General features: G+C 39.7%; 1 protein-coding gene across 1 annotated transcript in view; it reads left to right on the top strand.

The window, feature by feature from the left end:
• Window positions 1-19,929, top strand: part of SPOCK1 (SPARC (osteonectin), cwcv and kazal like domains proteoglycan 1) — a 264,194-nt gene that overhangs the window by 132,732 nt on the left and 111,533 nt on the right. Inside the window, exon 4 of the mRNA XM_063168721.1 lies at window positions 18,850-18,964. Coding sequence (XP_063024791.1) covers window positions 18,850-18,964 — 115 coding nt within the window. The remainder of the gene's footprint in view (window positions 1-18,849; window positions 18,965-19,929) is intronic.

A 19,929-nucleotide genomic window follows, 5' to 3' on the forward strand; every position in this document is an offset into this window, starting at 1 on the left:
CATTGGCAACACAATTCACTTTCTATTGCTTCCTGTGCTTGATGTCCATTAAGCTAATTGTATTCAAATCTGGCCATGATTTATTAATGCCATGTGAATTCTAGTTTACCTATTATTCCGAATTCTTTCTCCCATTGATACTGGTTCTTTCCCTTTTTTCTTGTAGGGAGTGTACTGTGTGTATAAGGGGCGTCAGTTCTCTTTGTGAGTTCTGCAGAGGGGTGGGAAATTCTCCCCAAAACCAGCAGAGTTTGCAGTTACAGGAAATGTTCCTGTCCTTGCCTTTTTCCCCCAAGCCCAGTGCAGTGTGAGAGGCAGCACAGCACTCCTGGCTTGGCTGCCCGTGTGTGACACTGTGCACTCAGGAATTGCTGCCCAGTCCATCCCTGCAGAGCCTCACCAGGGAGCTCTGGGATGGAGCCTGCATCTCCCCCAGGATTTACTGTGTCATATTCCCATTTCTGTGAATATACAGGGGTTTTTCTTGTCTACAGCACAAATAAAATAATCCTCTCTTTAATCCTGACACTGCCAGTCTTTCAGCCAGCCAGGACAGGCCACTCCTGGTAACTGAGGTCTTTCTCACATGCAGTTGCATCCAGAAATATCCAACTTTTGCAAATGCGGAGTGCAGCCTACAATTTGGCTAAATCATGATGACAGAGAAGCACATTTCAGTGAACTGGCTGCCAGGGATACCAGAATTCTTTGTCCAGCTCTGTCTGTTTTTCTCCATATTTCCTTGCCTAAGACTGATAAACTTGCTTCCATTTTCCCCACCGGCTAAAGTGGCCCACTGCTGCAATTTTAAAACATTCTTGAGGGATTACTTAAGATACTTAAAATCTTCCTAAGGTGCTAATAGTGTTAGGCTGTATCTACCAGAACAGCTACCAGTTCTGATAGATAACTGGAATATAAAAGCTCAGGTTAACAAAGTCACTGTAAATCATGTAGTCTAAACGGGGAATCCATAATCCTGCTTACCAGGCTTATAAACCTCAACACTCAAAAGATACATTCAGAGACAGGTCCTTGATTTCAGGTACAGGGATGAACATGCTGCTTCTTTAATAAATAGCTATGGTACCTGTTGATATATCTGCTGACTAAATTCAAAGCATAAATGCTTTTTGATTTTTTTTTGATGAATAATGGAAGATAAGATACCCCTCTCTTTCTTCTTATCTAAGGAAAGCACTTTAAAAATTGCCCGTATGAAATAGCCAAAGGATGGATTTTATGAATTCTTCACAAACAAATTGTATGAGACTCCCTCTGGTCGAGTTGTTTTTTTTTTTTTTCCATGATAATGTTGTTAGTAATTAAATATTTTTAATTGCAATACCTCAGTAACATAGGAGCTTGCCAAAGTTCTCTTTTTTCCCTGTATGGATTGTTGCAGTATCCTTAGAGGGTGTATCATCACAGCAGCAGAGATTCATCTGTCTACATTTCAGTGTTTGTTACTATGGATCTGATTGTCTGGATTCTGTTTCTCATCAGTACAGGCAATAGATACTCCAGGGTGTAATTCAGCTCATAGTCAGATTGCTGATAAAAACAAGTCAGGAGAGTGGTTGGGTTTTAGATGCCTACAGTGTGGGACTCTAATGTTAAATGAGATGGCTTCCCACCTGGTATGTTTATGTCTTGACATTTCCATATCAATATAATTTCCCAGCTGGTAGTTGTCAAACACTGGAGAACTTTTGATTTTTTCAGATTTAAATAGAAGTGTCAATGAGTCAGATTTAAGTGATATAAATGTTTTCATTTCTTGTTTTAGTCTCTCAAATGGAGCAACTCACACTTTTGTCCCTTTGAATTATACAGACTGCAAGGAAATGTGGAACAGAATGTATTAAGGGATTACACTCCCTTGTCTGAAATGGACACCAAGTGCTTTAGATTGCTCCAGCTACTAGAAAGAATGTTTTAGTTTGAAAGTGTGTTATTGAAATGGCAATTGCCCTCACCACAAGCAGCCCCTGCACAGAGAAGCTCTGTGTCATAGCTCTCCATATCACAGATTTCTCAAAGCAGGCATTCAGCCAAACACTTTGGATAAGAGCTTGAATTGGACATGTAGTCAACTGTCCTTGGTAATTATTACCTGTTAATGAAGTGTAATCATTACAATAGCTTAGGACCTTGAAAGCCAAATTCTGGCATCTTCTAATTGCTGCCTGTTCCCATATTTTCATGTCTAGGACATTTCCAACTAGGAAATGTATTATCATTTATGTTTGTTCCCTCTTGGAGAAGTAACTTGGTAGGTGCTACTTAATGAAATTCCACTCACACACATTCCCACCACACCCACCCCAATTAAACATCAGCATCGTTTCCCAGGTCAATATTTCAAGGCAGTGCTGATGAGATAGGATGTCAAGTTATAATAAAAGATTGTGTTGGTAAGTAAATTTAGCACTTACTCATTCCAACTGGCAAAACTGGGGAACAACTAGATTTTCAGAAAGTTAATTGGATATTGAATCCTTTGAGTTGTTTTAAGTAAGATGAGCAAGCCTCAAAGCAGAGGATACAGCCTAGAGTTAAATTAAATGCTGGCTGCAAACTGAATTAGCAAATGGGATCTGGGCAAAACTCTAGAGGGGAAAATTAGGATTATTTTATGCCATCAACCAGGCAGCCTGTGGTTAAAGTACCAAAACACACTGACATGCTGAGAAACAGCATTTATGGGGGACTTCATTTGCCTTTGCAAGCTCTCAAGTAATCTGTGTGCTAGAGATAGGAGTGGGGTCAGTGAGCCCACAGAAGATGTGACAGAAAGAATCTCTGGTACTTCTGTCTCTTAGTACTTCTCTCTCTCTCTTCTCTCATGCATTTCCAAGAGCATTAGCTGATTGATATTTTTTAGGTCTGGGGCTTTTTTTCTACTGGAAAATGCACAGTTGCCAGTGTATGAAGCCTTCTGTTCTTCACGTAACATTAAGTGCTCCCTGGGGGCTGTTCATGTAGGAGTTCTCAGCTAAAGATTTGCCTCAGGAGTCTGAGGCAAATCTACAAGAAGAGCACGTATCTTTATTTTAGAGTCATCACACTGGTTGATGCTCACTCACATTCTGCTTCATTAACTGTTTCTCATTTATTTCCTTCTCTTGCCAGCCCACTTAAGCCAGATCCCCAGTGTACCCCCATGAAAGCTTTTACCAGTTTCAGGCAGAAGACAGATGGCCTCATGCCCAATTCCCTCTCTCTGCAATGTATAAATTTTATCTGGGACATTTCTTTCAAATGTTACCAAAATAGTAAATGCACTCTTTCCTTTCTAATAAAACAAGCATAGCTACTTGGTTTTATACTGGATGCAGAAAATTCATGGTCCTAGAGAGGAAGAAACTTGACATGGGAGTGTGGACACAGCTTGAGATGTCATTAATGGGCAGCAATACTCTGTTAAGGACTTTCTGTCTTTCCCCCTAAATCCGAGGCTGTACTGTGCATTTGCATATTCTCACAATCTGACCTAGGACGGTTGATAATAGGCACAATTAATCCCAAGGAAGTAGTAAAAAGAGTCTAGAAGCTCTTAGGTGTTGATGGATAATGTAATTAAATGTGTAATCTAATGCAATAAAGGGGCTTCCAGCTGATCTTCTTCTTGGGGAGGGCCCAAAGCTTGTTCTGGTAAACAGTGTGTTCAACTGTGGGTTTCCTGATCTCCATGTGGGATCATTTCAGACAGTATAATGGTGTGTTATATGGCAAATCCTCAAATGGGGTGTTGGACAAACTTGAGCATTGTTTGGAAGCTATGTGCATTATCTAGATGTTAGCAGTCATGTGAGGCTTTTATGATTTCCTCTACCAACACTACGTGTACACGCACACGTAGGAATGCACGTTGTCATCTTTACATGAACTTGGGGAAACTGGTAAGTGAACCATGCAACACATCCCCTATGCTTTATTACTTAATTATCTGGTTGTAAGGCCCTGCATTCAGCAGTTCAAGCAAATACCAGAGTTGTGAATTATGCATTACAGGAGAATGAAAGATTCTAGCTGTTCCAGTCTCCTCTTTTTGACAGCTCTATCAAGCATGAGAGACAAAGATATTGGCACTATAACAGCATGCAGAGATGGGGTCATTGACCCAACCTGTCCCTACTGTTTGGTTTGCTTTTTTTCTTTTAAAACATGGTGGGAGCAGTGATATGTATTGCTCAGCTATCAGCTTTTTCATGGTGGCAGGAATGTTTGTGTCTACTGTTATTCTATTTCCATTTGTTACTTTCTGGTGTGCACTTTTTTCTCGAATGTGTCAGCAGTACAATAAGGTATTTTAGTCCTGTAAGTGACCAAGGCTACTGTGTAGATAAGCATTTCCCTACTTTCCCGTTGGTTCTATCTTATGAGTCATTTAGCAAAGCCCATTTGAAAGCAGAAAGTGAAATCCTCATCCCAAAGAAGGCAAATCTTCCACCAGTCTATGATAATGTCTGGTGTTTCGTCATTGAAAGATAAGTATCTGTAAAAATATGGCCATTTGCAAATTTGCACATTTTCTGATGGAGGCACTTAGTACTTCCCATGCAGGTAATGGCCCTTCATGGATGATGACATTTCTATAGCAAGTTTTAATTGCCAGTGAATGCCAGCAGAGGAAGTTGTGGATAAACAGCTTTATAAAGGATCAGCACTCCAACTGTAACACTCTGGGATTTTAAGCAGGACGAATACCTTATTTCAGATTACTCACAGAAGGAAGCAACTATATGTTCATTTTATTTCACTACAAAAACCTGACAATCCACTGTCTGTAAAAATACACTTCACTTCTCTGTATTTGTATCATGAGCCTGCCAAGCTTCCTCTTCATCTGTTTGATTTCTCAGGCTTCAAGGAAATAAGAAGGGTCAGTAAAGCCTTTTAGCTGCAGCCTTTTGGCTTTGTCCTGTTTCCTTCAAAAGCCAAATGATCCAGAAATCGACCTGAAATGTAGTTAATGATGTGAAATTTAGACATGTTAGCAAATTATCAGTAGGAGAATATGCTGAGTTTCAAATCATCCTGCAGCCTGGAAGACTGCTAAATTAATTAGCTTGATAGGAAACTTTAAGGAGGAGCCACTGAGACAATCCACTGGAAGGAGGAAAGAAGGATGTTTCTTTGGAAACAATGACATTGGCAGTTCGACACCTCCTGTTCTGAAGTGTTTGCCAAGCCCTTGAAAAAAATCAATCTATAAATTAATGTCAGTGTGGCACCACCCAGTTCAGCAGACTGGGACCAGTAGTAAGGGCTACTACACACGTGCACTAATGGCCACGTCCCACATAGAATCTGCCGTGTTCAAGGAGCCCATTATGCCTAATAAATATCTTGATTGTTATTGACCGTTCAACTCACATTAAAAAACCTCCTATGGTAGTCTTCCTTTAGAGAACAAAAAAAATCACGAAGATTTGTGGGCCATTTAAAAATCTATAGGGCATGAAATTGATACTGTGTGAGAAAGAGAGAAAGGAATTCCCTCATTAGGTCTTGCACATTAGTACAATAGCTGTTACTGTAGTTTAATCTGAGGTTTTGTGATATTTCCTCGTAACTCATTGGTACCAGGAATGCACATGGAATAATACACTAAAATCCTGTTATTTCTTTTAATTATATTTTCTTTATGTCTTTACTTTTTTTAAAAATCCATATGTACTGTCTAATCAAGGGATAGTTAAAGTGAATAGCTGAATTGAATACCCTGCGCTGAAACGCTGACTCTCTGCATCTAAATTGTGACGTATAACATAAAGGCTCTCAAGAGAATTACAAGGGCAGAATTACATTTTTACTCTGTTGTTGATGAACTTAATGGTACCCAGCACTGAGGCAGCAGCTGAAGTGATTTGCCAGTGTTCCTTGTGATGGAGAAGACTGGACTGGAATTTAACTGCTGCTCAGGCTTATTAGTTTGTACAGCTGTCCCCACCTCTGGATCTCAGGAAATTTTCTTTAATATCCCAAGTGTTGGAAAAGGGTCAGAGCACAGAACATGAATCTCTCAGTTATTTTTTTCCCTTCTGCACTCCTGGCATGCTCAGATTGTCTTCAGTCTTTGTTCTGATGTGGTTTTGAGTGGATAAAAATTTTGAGTTAGGCTTTCTGTCAGCATCTGTACCCTGAAAAGTGCTGTGACATCAGCTGGAAAATGATCTTGCCCAAATTATAAATGCAAATTCAGTATTCATGTCAGACAAACACATTTTCTCTGAACAGATTTTAATGTTTGACTATGGCAAAATCAAGCTAAACTCATTTTCCAGTTCAGTGTCAGCCCAAATATCACAGGGGCTTACTGCAAACCCTATGAAGTAGAGAGGAGGAATCAGAAAGGAGCAGAGATGTGAGATACACCCTCACTGAGAGTTTCTTACTGAACACCTTGCTCCAACCTCTTCTGGAAGTATAGAAGACCTCTTTGTAGTGAAGTATTAAAATGGCAATTTACTGATTAAAAGCAAATAGAAATATATTCTGCAAGAGAAGCAGTGGAATGGATAAATTATGCTGCAATTTATGTTTTCTCAACGTAATATCAAATTTATATAAATGGCATTTTTTTAATCTCCTTAATACTCAGGTCAATTGTGCCGTTTCTAATTGTCATTTTCCCATAAGGATCTTGTTTGGAACTGAAAAGTATTTGGTGCAATGCCTCCAGATATGTCTAGAGACAGATCAGACAATTTGACTCTGGAAATATAATATATATTCCCTGAAACTCAGTAAACCCCACTTTCCAATTCCATTGCTACTTTGTGTTTAAATTATTCACCTTTACTAATACATAGGGTTCCTTTTTATTAGAACTCTGTTTTATCTTGTTCTAATAGAAAAATATCATGTACATCAGGAACCCTGAATAATTCAGTCTGACTTCATAACTCAGGGAGCTTGCTCTTTTCCAAGGAAATTCTTGCCTAGGTGTTCCAGAAATCAAGTAATTCTCTTATGAACAGTTGTTCCTCTGTTGTAGAAGTCAATTTTAGCTACCATGCTGAGTGCAAGGTTACAGAGTTTGCTGTTGTATTGCCTGAGGCAGCTTCAGCTCTTTCTCTGTAGGAAAAGGACAAAACAACATTTTAGTTATTCCACGGTTACTCAAAAAAGGAACTGTTCAAACTTTAATTCTTCATGAAGGATCTTCTTTCAGAATTATTTTAGCTAAATAGTGGCAAGAAACAAAACGTTTCTCCTCTGTCAGATGAGATCTTCATCAATGCATTTTTTTAAAAACATAAAACATTTTAATTAACTATTAATTCCTTAATAAACTATTAATTCCTTGAAAGTCTTCTAAACTTTGGGTTTGTGTGTTTAAAAAGTATCACTTATCAAAAGACCTATCATGATGCCCTGCGATGCATTAATGAGACAAGAATTGTAGCATTTGTCAGAGAGCTATATAAAGACAACTTTGATTAGAAGCAGCTCTCTAGAGGTGATCTTTCGTTGTTAAAAATTAATTTTGGGGTCTCAAAACCAAGATAGTAACTTCAGGTTGTGTGAATTAAATATTGGGTTATGAGATGCCAGCAACTAAATTGTAGCAAGGAAAAAAAAATTGCAAGAACCTAAGCTTGTTTTTTGTTTTTTTCCTTCTGTACATAAATTCTTCAGTGTGGTACAAGTCCTGTGACTTCATCTTTTCGTTGCTGTCATTCCACTCAGCACTTCTAAACTGCAATGGCAATTCTCTTCCTTGTGACCACTTTCTGTCTTCCAGCCCATTTGACAATCTGCTTTTTCCACTCCTGAGGTTACCTGCTAATTTTACCCTTTCATCTCATTCTGTGCAGAAAAGTCACTGTTCTCCTACTTTTAGAGACGCCCAGTCTCAAAATTTCTACCTTTCACACAATTCCAGCAATTACTGTTCAATTCCAGCAGAGTGGAGTTAATTTTTACAAAATGATTTTGTAATTTAGGAGTTTTCATCTTTATTTGTTTCACACTAGAGTTTCTCTCTTGCATTTTGGAGTGAGCAATGGTATCAGACACTGGTTTTCCCAGAACTTGTTTCTGTTAAACTCATGCTTGAAGAAGGAATTCTCTATGCTGTATTTATGTTTGCTATACTTTAGAACCAGGCAGGCTGGGTGTTTGTCCTTTCATTTATTTCCCATTTAAACCTCTTCCAGATATCAATTATATGACTAATTGATTATCCATAGAGAAGCTTCATCTTTTCCTGCTTAGGTAATTCCTCTCAGAAGCAATGAAAATTCCATTAGGCAACAATCTATTACACCAGTCAGCCCCAGCCAATTTCCACTTCTGATGTGTTTCCTTTATCTGGATTAAGTACAAGCCATGTGCAGCATCAGAAGCAGCACTCATCATTCAGGGTATTTTTGATTCTGTCTGATGGCTAAAATCTCTATAACTGAATGATTCTAGTGGTTTCTTCTGACCATAAATTCTTTACCTGTAAACATACAATTCTGTGATTTTTTCCATTTTTTTCCATTTCCAGAGGTGTTCACAGACCACTGCCCATCTGCAAGGTTTTCCGCAGTGGTATCACCTTGGCAGGAGGTGCTTCCACATCATAGCACTGAAACTGCTGTTTTCATAATGAAATCACTCTTTCAAGAGCCTTTTATTTTAGTATTTGTTTTGCTCAGTGTGCACTAAAACTAATGTAATATGGAAATAAATCTTCTGTCGGTGAACAAGATGAAGTGTTTTTCTCATGTTTCCATGGAGACAATCAGGCTGCCATAAATGCTCATTAAATGGGTTAGTTCTGCAGAGTTGGACTGTTCTGGAACCATTCCCTTACAAGTCATTCTCAGGCTCCTTTGCTTGTGTTCTGTGATGCTTCCCAAGAGTCCCAGGCTGGTTTCTAGACGAGTTTTGCTATCTCCATTTTAAATGCTGGGAAAGGTACTGAGGCACAGAGTGACAAATTCATTTATCTCAAGGGATAAAAAAGGCAATAATAGAACAAGAAGACAGTATAAGGGTGTTCTTGCTGCCCCATTGACTAGGACAGCCACTGCCTGTGCACTAAGGTGCTAAGAACACTAAGAAAAAGTGCAAATTTGAGAATTCTTCCCTGACATATTGTTTTAAAGAATGTTATCAGTGTTCTGGCTTATTCATGAAGTAGAAAATCCCAGTAGCATAGAATGTTTTGAGATGGCAGGGAACTTAGAGATCATCCAGTTCCAACCCCCTGCCATTTGCAGGGACACCTTCCTCTACACCAGCTTGCTCCAAGCCCCCTCCAACCTGGCCTTGAACATTTCCTGGGACAAGCTTATAAACTTTATATGCAATAGCTGATAATGTTTGCAGCCAAATTCTGTTTCATTTATCCTAGAGAATAAGCTTAGGAACTTAATGGGAAAAGTAGATTTTTTCTCATTTCCAGAGCAGAATGTCTTCCCTCACATTTAAATCCAGGCATGTGGAGATAGGCAGCAGCCTAGCTGGAATTGCTGTAACTGTAACAACATTGACATTCAGTCGACAAATAGAGCAACCTCGTCAGCCTTTCAGAGAACTCATACCCAGAATTTTTATTGCTTGCTTAGCTCTCTACAGTGCTGTGTTAGAAAAGAGTTGTAATTATGCATACTGAAATACTGATTTGTAAAACCAGTTTGGTCCTTATTTTTTACTATTTGCTGATGGAATCAGGATTAATAGTGATGCAGTTTTTCTTCTGCATTATCTCTAAAAACAAGCATTAAAAATATACGTGTTGTTCATGTTTTGAAATGAGATTTAATGACAAAAAAATCTATTGAATAATAAAATGTGATTGGTTAAATATTCTCTGTGAAAAATACAGAAGAGTTACTGTTTCATTTTTTTTTTTCTAGTCATAGTTCATAGTATTAAACTTCATTATAGCTTTTAATCAGAGTTGGAAAAGGGTTCAGTGTCTTATGAGTTAGCTATCTGAATTAAATCATAGCAATTTTCTACCTATTATATTACTAGTTCAGTTGAAGTATAAATTCCAACAACTTCAAGAGTATTACAGAAGTGTTTCACAACATGCAGTGCAAATCCTCTCTGAGTATGTTAAAATATATATTTGCATTAATCTGAAATGGGAATGGTATATTTTTAATTATGCATGAATAATTTCAAATATTATTTTCACAAGAATGTATAACCTGGTTTGTTTTCATTGGCCTTGGAATAACATAATTTTTATTAAATTAAATCCCACTAAATAAATTATAATTCACTCCAGTGTAACAGAAAGCAGAAATAATCTAACTCAGTTCACAGGAGAAATTATATTCAGTACTTCAAACTTACCATAGGGTTGTTAAGTCCAAGCCTTCAGAAATCTCAAAGTTAAGTTAAATATACTTTCTCCTTTTTAATTTATTTATGATGATATAGAGTCTTTTGTATGGTTTCGATGTTATTAAAACTTTTTAGTTTTTATTCTCAATATTTTCCTAGCAGCAAAGAGAATAAAATCTTTCAGGTATTTGGAAAGAAGCAGAGCTCTGTTCTGGTGCTGGGATCTCAAGGTTTAAGGGGATCAGGTGGTGTCACAGGACCCAGTTCAATGACAGATATGCAAAACGCAGCCTCAGCCTCTTACAAAACTTCAATTTGACTTAGAATCCTTTGGCAAGGTGTTACCAGCCAGCCTGATCTACCAGTGCAGAGCTCCCAGGCTGTCTCTCTTTTCCTCACACTCGTTTGCCAGGAAATTGAAAGTGGAAGTGCAAGGGAGGGTGTTCCATCCTGGATGAGGGCTTGGAGCACCCAGGGGGACCAGGTCAGCAATGCTTCTCCCAATGCTTCTCCCAATGCCTCTCCCAATGGCCCTCCCCCAATGGCTCCCCCAAAGGCTCTCCCCATGGCTCTCCCAATGCCTCTCCCCCAATGGCTCTCCCCATGCCTCTCCCAATGGCTCTCCCAATGCCTCTCCCCATAGCTCTCCCCATGGCTCTCCCCATGGCTCTCCCTATGCCTCTTCCAATGCCTCTCCCCATGGCTCTCCCAATGCCTCTCCCCCAATGGCTCTCCCCATGCCTCTCCCAATGGCTCTCCCAATGCCTCTCCCCATAGCTCTCCCCATGGCTCTCCCCATGGCTCTCCCCATGGCTCTCTCTTCATGGCTCTCCCCATGGCTCTCCCAATGCCTCTCCCCATGGCTCTCCCCATGGCTCTCCCCATAGCTCTCCCCATGGCTCTCCCCATAGCTCTCCCCATAGCTCTCCCCATGGCTCTCCCAATACCTCTCCCCATAGCTCTCCCCATGGCTCTCCCCATGGATCTCCCAATGCCTCTCTCTCTGCTGGGGCAGAGCAGGGAGAGGCTGGAGTGCTGGAGATCCCTGGAGAGCCTGGGGATGGGGACTGTGTCCTCCCTGTGTTGGTGAGAGGCCACAGAGCTGAGCAGGAAATTGTCACCTTTAGCTCTGCTTCTGTCCTGAGGGTCTCTCCCAGCCCATCCTGCAGAACTGAGCCCTCCATGCAAGGCAGACACAGAGGGTTCAGCATTTCCTTCTGTTCCACCAGCTAAAGTTTAGAGCAGTGTTTTGGAGCTCTCCCTTCCATCCCAGGAAGTTTGAAGCTGGACCACCTGGGGATTTTGGGAACTCTAAACCAGAGTAGAATCAGTAGAGCTGCTGTCATTAAACATCTGCCAAAGCCCTCTGAGTCCCAGAGAATGGGGTGATTTTTATACCCCTCTGCTTCCTGGAATTAATAATTGAATGTAACATCTGACCAATATGTTTCTGTCAGGGGCCTTTTTTAAGTCTGTTTTGCCTTCAGTGAGATATGCAGAAACACACCCTCGGGTACACGTGCAAGCACAAATTATCCAACAGTGGAATTGCCTGGAGCTGAGGGAGCACCGTGGCTCTGCTGCAGGATTGTACTCATTGCACTGATGGCAGTGAGCCATCCTTGCACGTAGGGGAAACCTTGCCTGGAGGGCAGGAGAGTTGTTTGTGAAAAGGGCCCCTGCACTGAGGGTTGTGATTCATTATCACACCCACCAGTGGAAGCACATTTCCTAACTTCCAGTCCTGTCCTATTTCTCTTTTCTTCAGCTTTTTATTCTTTTTTTAATTTTTCCACTGAATTGGATTTCTGTATATTCATCAGAAAAATTAATTTAAATACCAAGGGTTCTTATCCTTTTCTTCAGAAAGGAAATCTGCAGAGTCCTTTGAAGCATCTTCTGCCTTGGATGGCCCTCAGCAATGTCAAAACCAATTATATGTCAGTTATAAAAAGCGATTTTTAAAGTGTCTGTAAAAATTAAAATAGATGTTTCTGTGCACTGTATCAGCATCTTCAGCCTCTCAGATGTTAGAGTGCTCCAAAACAAAGCTGTACAAAAATACTACACAGGGATGGAGCAAATGCTGACAGTTTGAGATGTTATTGCCTAACTGCCTTGGGAAATTCCATTTATTGAAAATAATTCACATATGTGTTTGAAACATTCAGTAATTAATGTTCAGCTGAATTGATTTCTGTATCCAAACTGCTCAGAGGAGAGAGATCGAGACTTAGATATCAGAGCTGGTGGTTGGAGGACATGTTCTCTCCTAAACTTGGGGGTGGGCTAACACAAATTTTCTCCCTAAAGAAGCTGAATGATTTATGCCAAGATTTGCAGAAGCCGAATAAAACCATTGGTATTATTTACATTTATATGCTGGGTGGGTCTTGTAATCCTTTGTTAAATAACACTTTGTAAGACCAGAATTATTAACAGTATCAACTCTGAGAATAAATGTTACACTTGGCTCCAACAAAGAACAAATTCTTCTGAATGGCTGTAAGAGCCTGAAATTCCATCGAGGGCTTCCTGGGACATCTTGTCCATTCAAGGGGGATGGGGTATTCCCATTGCACCTGGATGGAGCCCCAGTGACAGTCTAACCCCAGCTCATGGATTGGCTCCAGTTTACCACTAGAGTGTGGAAACTTACCATGCCTTCACAGAGAAATGCTCTTTAAGTTAATATGTATTACCATTTTCACCTCAGAAAAAATAGCATAAATTCACCATGAAACTGATGAAGCTCTAACTCTGATAGGAAGGCTGTGGTGTACTTCAAATAACCAAAATGTTAAAGACAAAGCTGGTCTTAGCCAGCATGTGTTGGAAATATGTCCTTTCCCTAGCAAAAATCAAGGCAGCTTCTAGGAATTTTTATTAACATGTTTCAGCTGGCTTAATGGCTCCCTCACATTTGCTCCATGATGGTTTTCATGGAAGCATAGAGTAAAATTCCTCCAAGGCCCTACTCAGCAGCCTCAGTCACTTTCTCTTTGGTCCTCACTCTGCTGGAAGTGGACACACGATGCTGATTTGAAACCTTCCCTCCTAGATCTGCAGGTTGACATTAGATGTCACCTCAGCTTCATGCTGAGAGGGTAGGAGGAGTCAGAGCCTTCTGTCCACTGCCTGCCCAGAGCTGTTCATTCACAGCTTTCCCATTCCTGCCCCTCCCTTCCCTGCTCATTTCCTGGCCTCTACAGCCAGGAACTGTGCTTTCCTTCTCCTGCCTGCTTGTGAAGCATAGCTGGAATCAAGTAACACACAGTGATATTGAAATGCACACATATCATGTAATGCATCGTTAATTGACTTCGTTTTATCATCGATCTCTTTTGTATTAAAATGCACACTAGGATCTTTGTATTGAAAACAGCAGGTCTCATTTTCCATTTCATCATACCTCCCCAGCAGATGTTCTTTTCTTGTATAGTCAGAACAGTTTCAAGGGGATTGCATAAAAGCAACTGCTCTTGACATTGCATTATGCAGGACTATTTTGTCACTGAATGATCATAGTGCTTATTGGCAGGCAATCTTAAATACAAACCCCCCAATATTTACATAGCACCGTCTCTTTTTTATTGTGCAGTTCATTTCAGCTTCACTAAACAGCTACATTTTGAAAATACTCTCTTCCCCCTAAGGAATGGTCATAAAAACAGAATCAACCTCATAAATCTTGTTGTGAACTAGTTGTACAGTTTCTGCAGGATTACACATCCATTTCTGTGAGACACTGAAAGTATTTATTTGTTATCACCCTTTTAAAGTCAAATGTGTGAAAAGCAAATTGGCTCTGTTGTGATTAACACAGTGACCCACTGGCACAACATATGGGACTACATCCTTACACAGCAACTTCCCCCTCTACTGCCATTGACTGAACTAAGATTTCCTGCAAGTCATAAGTCTTTTTTTATTGTGGTAATAAATAAAAATGTGAAATGTAATAGAAAAGTATTTCAAACACTGTTGGTAGGTCTTTGTCCAACATTGATTTATATTGCAAATCCACAGCTCTGGTGAATGGTGCAAGGAGGGGAGAGAGAAAGTGTGTTCAGTCCATAGGGGAAAGTTCTCTGGACTGCTGTGTGGAGCTGGGACAGAAAGAGATTTGGGATGCAGTTGGTGTTTGTAGCCCTTTTGGTATTGGAAAGCAATGTCACCATATCATTAGGAGGTTTTTAAAGAATGATGCAATCCTGCAATCCCTGGTATTTATCATCTACCGATTACTTTGGTCTCTCTCTGATATTACCATAGAAGATTTATCATTTTAAGGGGGAATTTAGGTTGCCCTGCATAATAAAAGCTAGGCCAGAAAAAAAAAAAAAAAAAAAAAAAAGGAAGAGACTTCTCAGCTCTGAGTACCAGGCCAGCTTCCCAGAAAGTAAATGTCAGCAACAGAAACTTCTGGGTGTAAAGTGAGGAAGAGTGAGATTCATGAGCTAAGAAGATATTTTTCTAATTTCCTACATCTTTCCAAGATAAAAATCTTCTGAAAATTATTATACTGAGATGTCCAGTACTATATTTCAGGCAGCTGCCTCCTGGGGTGGATCCTTTCCTTGGAGACCCAGTATCCATGGAAAATTCTCAGAACAGGAAACCGTGGAGCCTGGGTTCAAAAAATGGTAGGGAGGATGACTGAAGGGGGCTTTCATCAGAGACTTTTTGTCCAAGTGAAACATTTAATTCCAGTACTGGCTGGACACATATCTCCCTACATAAATGTTGAATGAATGCTCAGCGACTCTAAAGTGAGATTAATTAGTCATATCAGTTTCACCTTCAGACTCAGCCTAAAGAAAAATTGGGAAAATGTTCACATCTCAAAGCCAGGCTTAAGGTATTTTTGGTATTATTGTGCAGCCAGAGCTGAGTGCAGACTCTCTGACATAGTGAAGGGATGGCTGTAGTTTTCCTTTCAAGCTGATAAAGTAACATCTTCTTGTCACTTTGTTTATTTGTACTTTTAGCTCTTCATTTTCAAAGAGTTCATACTCATTGCTTTAGGACAAAAAGAACTGTAATGACAAATATGGTTGTTATGTTTCATCTTATTCCCAAGGGTGTGTTCTTCTTCCAGTGATGAGCATCTGCTCCTAGTCATGTAGAAATCTGATTAACAAAGCATGATCTTTGATTAGCATATTTCAGAAATTGTTTCTTATTACAAGCTCTCCTTAGGGCTTGTGTTGCTTAGCAGTAGAACAACCTTCCAAATGGATTTAACATGTTGAGGAACTTTGTAGACTTATAAATCCATACTTTGAACTTTTATGTTCATATGGATCATGTATTCTGCATAAGGGAAAAAATATCCAGAAATAACAATCCACATCATGGGGTTTTGCTGTCTTCTGACTAAGTCCACACTTTGGCTTTTATTTGATAAATTACTGTTCTGAACTGCATGTAAGGGCTGTTTGTAATGAATAATAAATTATGTTTCTATTATGTGTTCCATTTAAGGGTTTTCATGAGGTTTTCCACCATTGGTCCTTTATATTAGGGAAGATTTTGATGCCATGGGTGTTGAAACTAATGACAATGAGATTCAATGCCTGTGGGTGAGAATTGAGGGGAAGGCCAGGAAGAAGAGTGGACAACCCATTCTATATACAGCTAGAGAATGTTTCAGGATCACCAGCCCTTGTTCTTGTCAGTGATTTTAACCTACCAGACATCTGCTGGGAACTTAATGCAGCAGAAAAAAAGCAGTCCAGGAAGTTTTTAGAGTGTGTAGAGGACAACTTTTTGTCACAGCTGGTGGGTGAGCCCACCAGCCACCAGTCTCAGTGAGGGGCTATGTTAGACCTGTTGTTTGCAAATAGAGAGGGCTGGTGGGAGATGTCGTGCTTGGAGGCCACTTGGGGCACAGTGATGATGAAATTGTAGAGTTCTCAATACTTGGTGAAATCAGGATGATTTATTGTCAACATTATTATTGTTGTCAGATTTTAGAAGCAAGTCACCAAGGTATAGAAATTTGAGGCCAGATTTGTAAGGAAATGGAGGCTGGGATTTCCAACCACATCTTTTCCCATTGCTTTCCTTCCTGATGATTATTCAACAGTGTTTTTTCTTTTAGGATAGACAATTTTTAAATTTCAAAATACTGAAAGTTGTGTTCCTGTTACCAGTAATGTATAGTGTGATGCTATTTCAGAACTGCATGCATTTTTATTGCCTTAGAAGACCTAAATAGCTCCTGGAATGGATTCACCAATTAGAGTAAATTTTGCTGTGAAAAAACACTAAGTATTGTAGCTGTGCATGATGTCTCATAGACCATGTGGGCCTAAATTTTGCTCCTTATTCATGCCAAACTAGTATTGACTTTCCAGGCTAAAGCTACATCCCCACTCCTCAGGTTTTGGCTGATGGAGCACTGAGCACAAGGCCAGGCTGTGCTTACCAGCAGCCCAGAGCTCCTGGCAGCTCTTAGCCCTGGGCTCCCAGCCAGTTTGCGCAGCGATTTTTGTCGATGCAGCATTTTGCATCAAGGATGTGTTGCCAGCAGAAGCAAACAATGTTCATGGGCTCCAGCAACAGAGCAAGGCCAGCTGCAAGAGAGCAAAAGTTCTGGTCATTAATTTGTGTGTGGATATGACCTTTGGACCACCTCAGGCACTGAAACGATGATGTGGTGACCCTGCACGCTCCAAGTAGTGCTCACTCATTACAGGCTTTGCAGAAGGAAGGTGTTTCACTGGTTTGCAGTCTAAGAATATCCAGGTAGACAGCCAGCTCAGGAAACTGTGGCTTGCCATTTAAATCCCCGTTGAAGGTCTCCCTCAGTCCTTAACTCAGCCCCCAGTGAGAGTGAAGTAAGAGGATTAAGAAGGTGTCTCTCACTGTTTGTGTTCTGGGAATGTAAAGGGCAGGGAATCAGATACTTCTCATCTGTCTGGCTTTAAAAAAGACACCAAAAGGCAACAGCAAAACATCCCTGAAGAGCCTTGACAGCCTTTGTTCTTTCCAGTGGGATAGACCCTGTCTCCTCAAACACTGCCGATGTATTTTCCTAACGGCAACACATTGAATGTTGCTGCCTTATTGTTTATGGTGTAGGAAACAGATGGTCTTTTCTCCTTCCTTGTTCACTTCACCTCTTCTATCAGTTTTAATGGTTTAAAAGAAAAAGCTTTTAGCACTTTTGCTTTGTTTTTACGGTTTCCCCCTGTCTTGCACCAAAGGCATTCCAGTAAATACATATGCACTAGTGAAGCTTAATTGCCCATCACAAATGTGTAATGGGTGTTAATGTGGCAGGAGCTTGTAGCTGTGGTTGTTTAACCCAGCACAGAACATCTGCAGCACTTCAGACCCGAAGGAAAACAGAAGAATCCTATGCTTGTTGGAAATATATTTGCTCTCAGAGAAATCTGGTACACAGCAAACTGAAACTTCTTCTATTTCAAATAGTCTCCTTTGAAAGTTTCTCTGATTATTCAGTAGAAATCAGAAATGGTTTTTGTAAAGGGCAAGAAAGAGCTTTATACCATCCCCAAGATAAAACCAAGAGTTGCCCATTTCCAAGAATGGACCAAGATGTGAGGAGGTATGGGAGAGGGAAAATGGGATTTAAAGACATTGAAGAGGAACAGAAGTCAAATCCATGGCAACAGAATGTCCAAAAAGAGCTTCTCTAAAAATCACTTCTCAAACAAAAGTGAAATTTCTCTGTGTGACTGGTATGGCAGAGACTTTCCTTCTGACATGTTAACATAACCATATTTTGAATACTTGTAATTCATTTTGGCAGAAAATGTCTTATTGCTGATTTTAGAAACCTTCTTTTGTAGAAGAATGAATTTAGACAGATACCTTTCAACTGGGACAAGAGCCTGGACATGTTTGCTCTGAGATGGCAAGTCATGGTGCTGTCTGATCCCAACTCTGACAGCATGCTGGTGCTGCAGGTTGTTGTATGAAAGCCAGGATTATTTTGTTGTAGCTTTTCTACTCAAGCATTTTAAATACAGGGGATGCTTAGCTGTAAAAAATTAAAAATAATCTCTAAAAATGTTATGCCTGTTTTACAGCAGCTGTGAAATTAAATTTATTAGCACTCTGCATTATATCAGTTATTAGTTAGGTTCTAAAATACTGGTCATTTTATTATTTGAGTACATTTTATCCAGACATAGCTTTTCTGTGAAATAAACAGCGTGATATAGATTGTTAAACCAGAACTTCATCCCAAAGTCTCATGTCTAATATTAATGTGAACACCAATTAGATCACTGCTCAGTAATGAGTCTTTAAGCTCTCCATCTATCTTTTCTGTGTAAACTTCTCTACTTCCCATGCTGTCTGAAAACAGCAGCACATACTATAAAATATCAAAGTATTTGTTCACTCACGTGTGGGAATGTTCCTTCTAACCAGTTGTCACCTGCTGGGAGAGCCTTCTGCGTGCATTTCTCACTTTCTTTTTTAAATGATTTTATAATTTAATGATAAATCTTTTTAAAAATTATTTAATAATTTAATGATTTAGTGATAATAATTTTTATTTTTTTATAGCCCTTGATCCATCCAAAGATCCCTGCCTGAAGGTGAAGTGCAGCCCACACAAAGTGTGTGTCACCCACGACTACGAGACCGCGATTTGCGTGAGCCGCAAGCAGCTGGTGCACAGGTGAGGAACCTTCCCCTTCCTCCAGGCTTCTGTGTCTGCCACAGACATCCAGTGTGGGAGAATAAGGAAAATGAGAAAACTCCAAAATTCATATCAAAAACCCCATCATTTTGCAACATTTTTTTTTAAATTTAATTTGGGTTAAAAAAAAAAAAAAGACAGATGTTTTGTATTTATAGCTGAGGCTATTTAAAAAAGATGACCCAGAACATGATGTATCCTGTGGTGTGGATTGCAGAATTCTCTCCCAGTTCTGGGAGGGATTTGCTCCCCCCAGAGAGCAGTAATTATGCATATTTTAAAAACTGAAAACATGAAATATGAAAACACTGTGCCAGAAATATCTACACTTCTGGTAACTTAATTAGAAGTAATTAGCAGGAGATTAATAAGGATTTTTTTTAAGTGTATCAAACGTCTGCCTAAATTTGCTAAAGAGCTGAAAAATGTTGGTGGAATTTTGTAGAGCAACTCCTTGAGAAGTCTTATAACTAGAGAAATCAGCAGATCAGATTGCTGAATGACTGAATTAAGAGCAAATGGCCTAGCTAATATGTGACAAGGCCAAAATGTTCAAATTAGACCACAGAACTTCACTGAGAGAAGCTACAAATAGAAGAAGAAAAGCCTACTGATCATGGGTTGAGATATGTTACAACCAAGAATTGAGACGTTTATAAACAAATGTTGAGGAAAAAAAAGGTAACTTTGCCCTATTTTGGAAGGAGAACTAGTAGAAGCAGTAGGGAAATTAGAGTTGAGTATCTCCAGAGCATGAGTCAAGACCCAGAATTAAACTGGAGTTATCAGCCCCTCCACCTGCCTGCAGATATAGAACAGAATAAATCGTGTACTGCTGTAATGAGCAGCTCTGAATGCTTGGTCTGCACTTTAAGGAGAATACATTGTCTTGCTTTCATTGTGTTTGAGTGATAAATCTGGGGACTGCTATTCAGTTTCTCTCT

Source organism: Melospiza melodia, chromosome 14 (genome assembly GCF_035770615.1).
Source record: "Melospiza melodia melodia isolate bMelMel2 chromosome 14, bMelMel2.pri, whole genome shotgun sequence".
NCBI lineage: Eukaryota > Metazoa > Chordata > Aves > Passeriformes > Passerellidae > Melospiza > Melospiza melodia.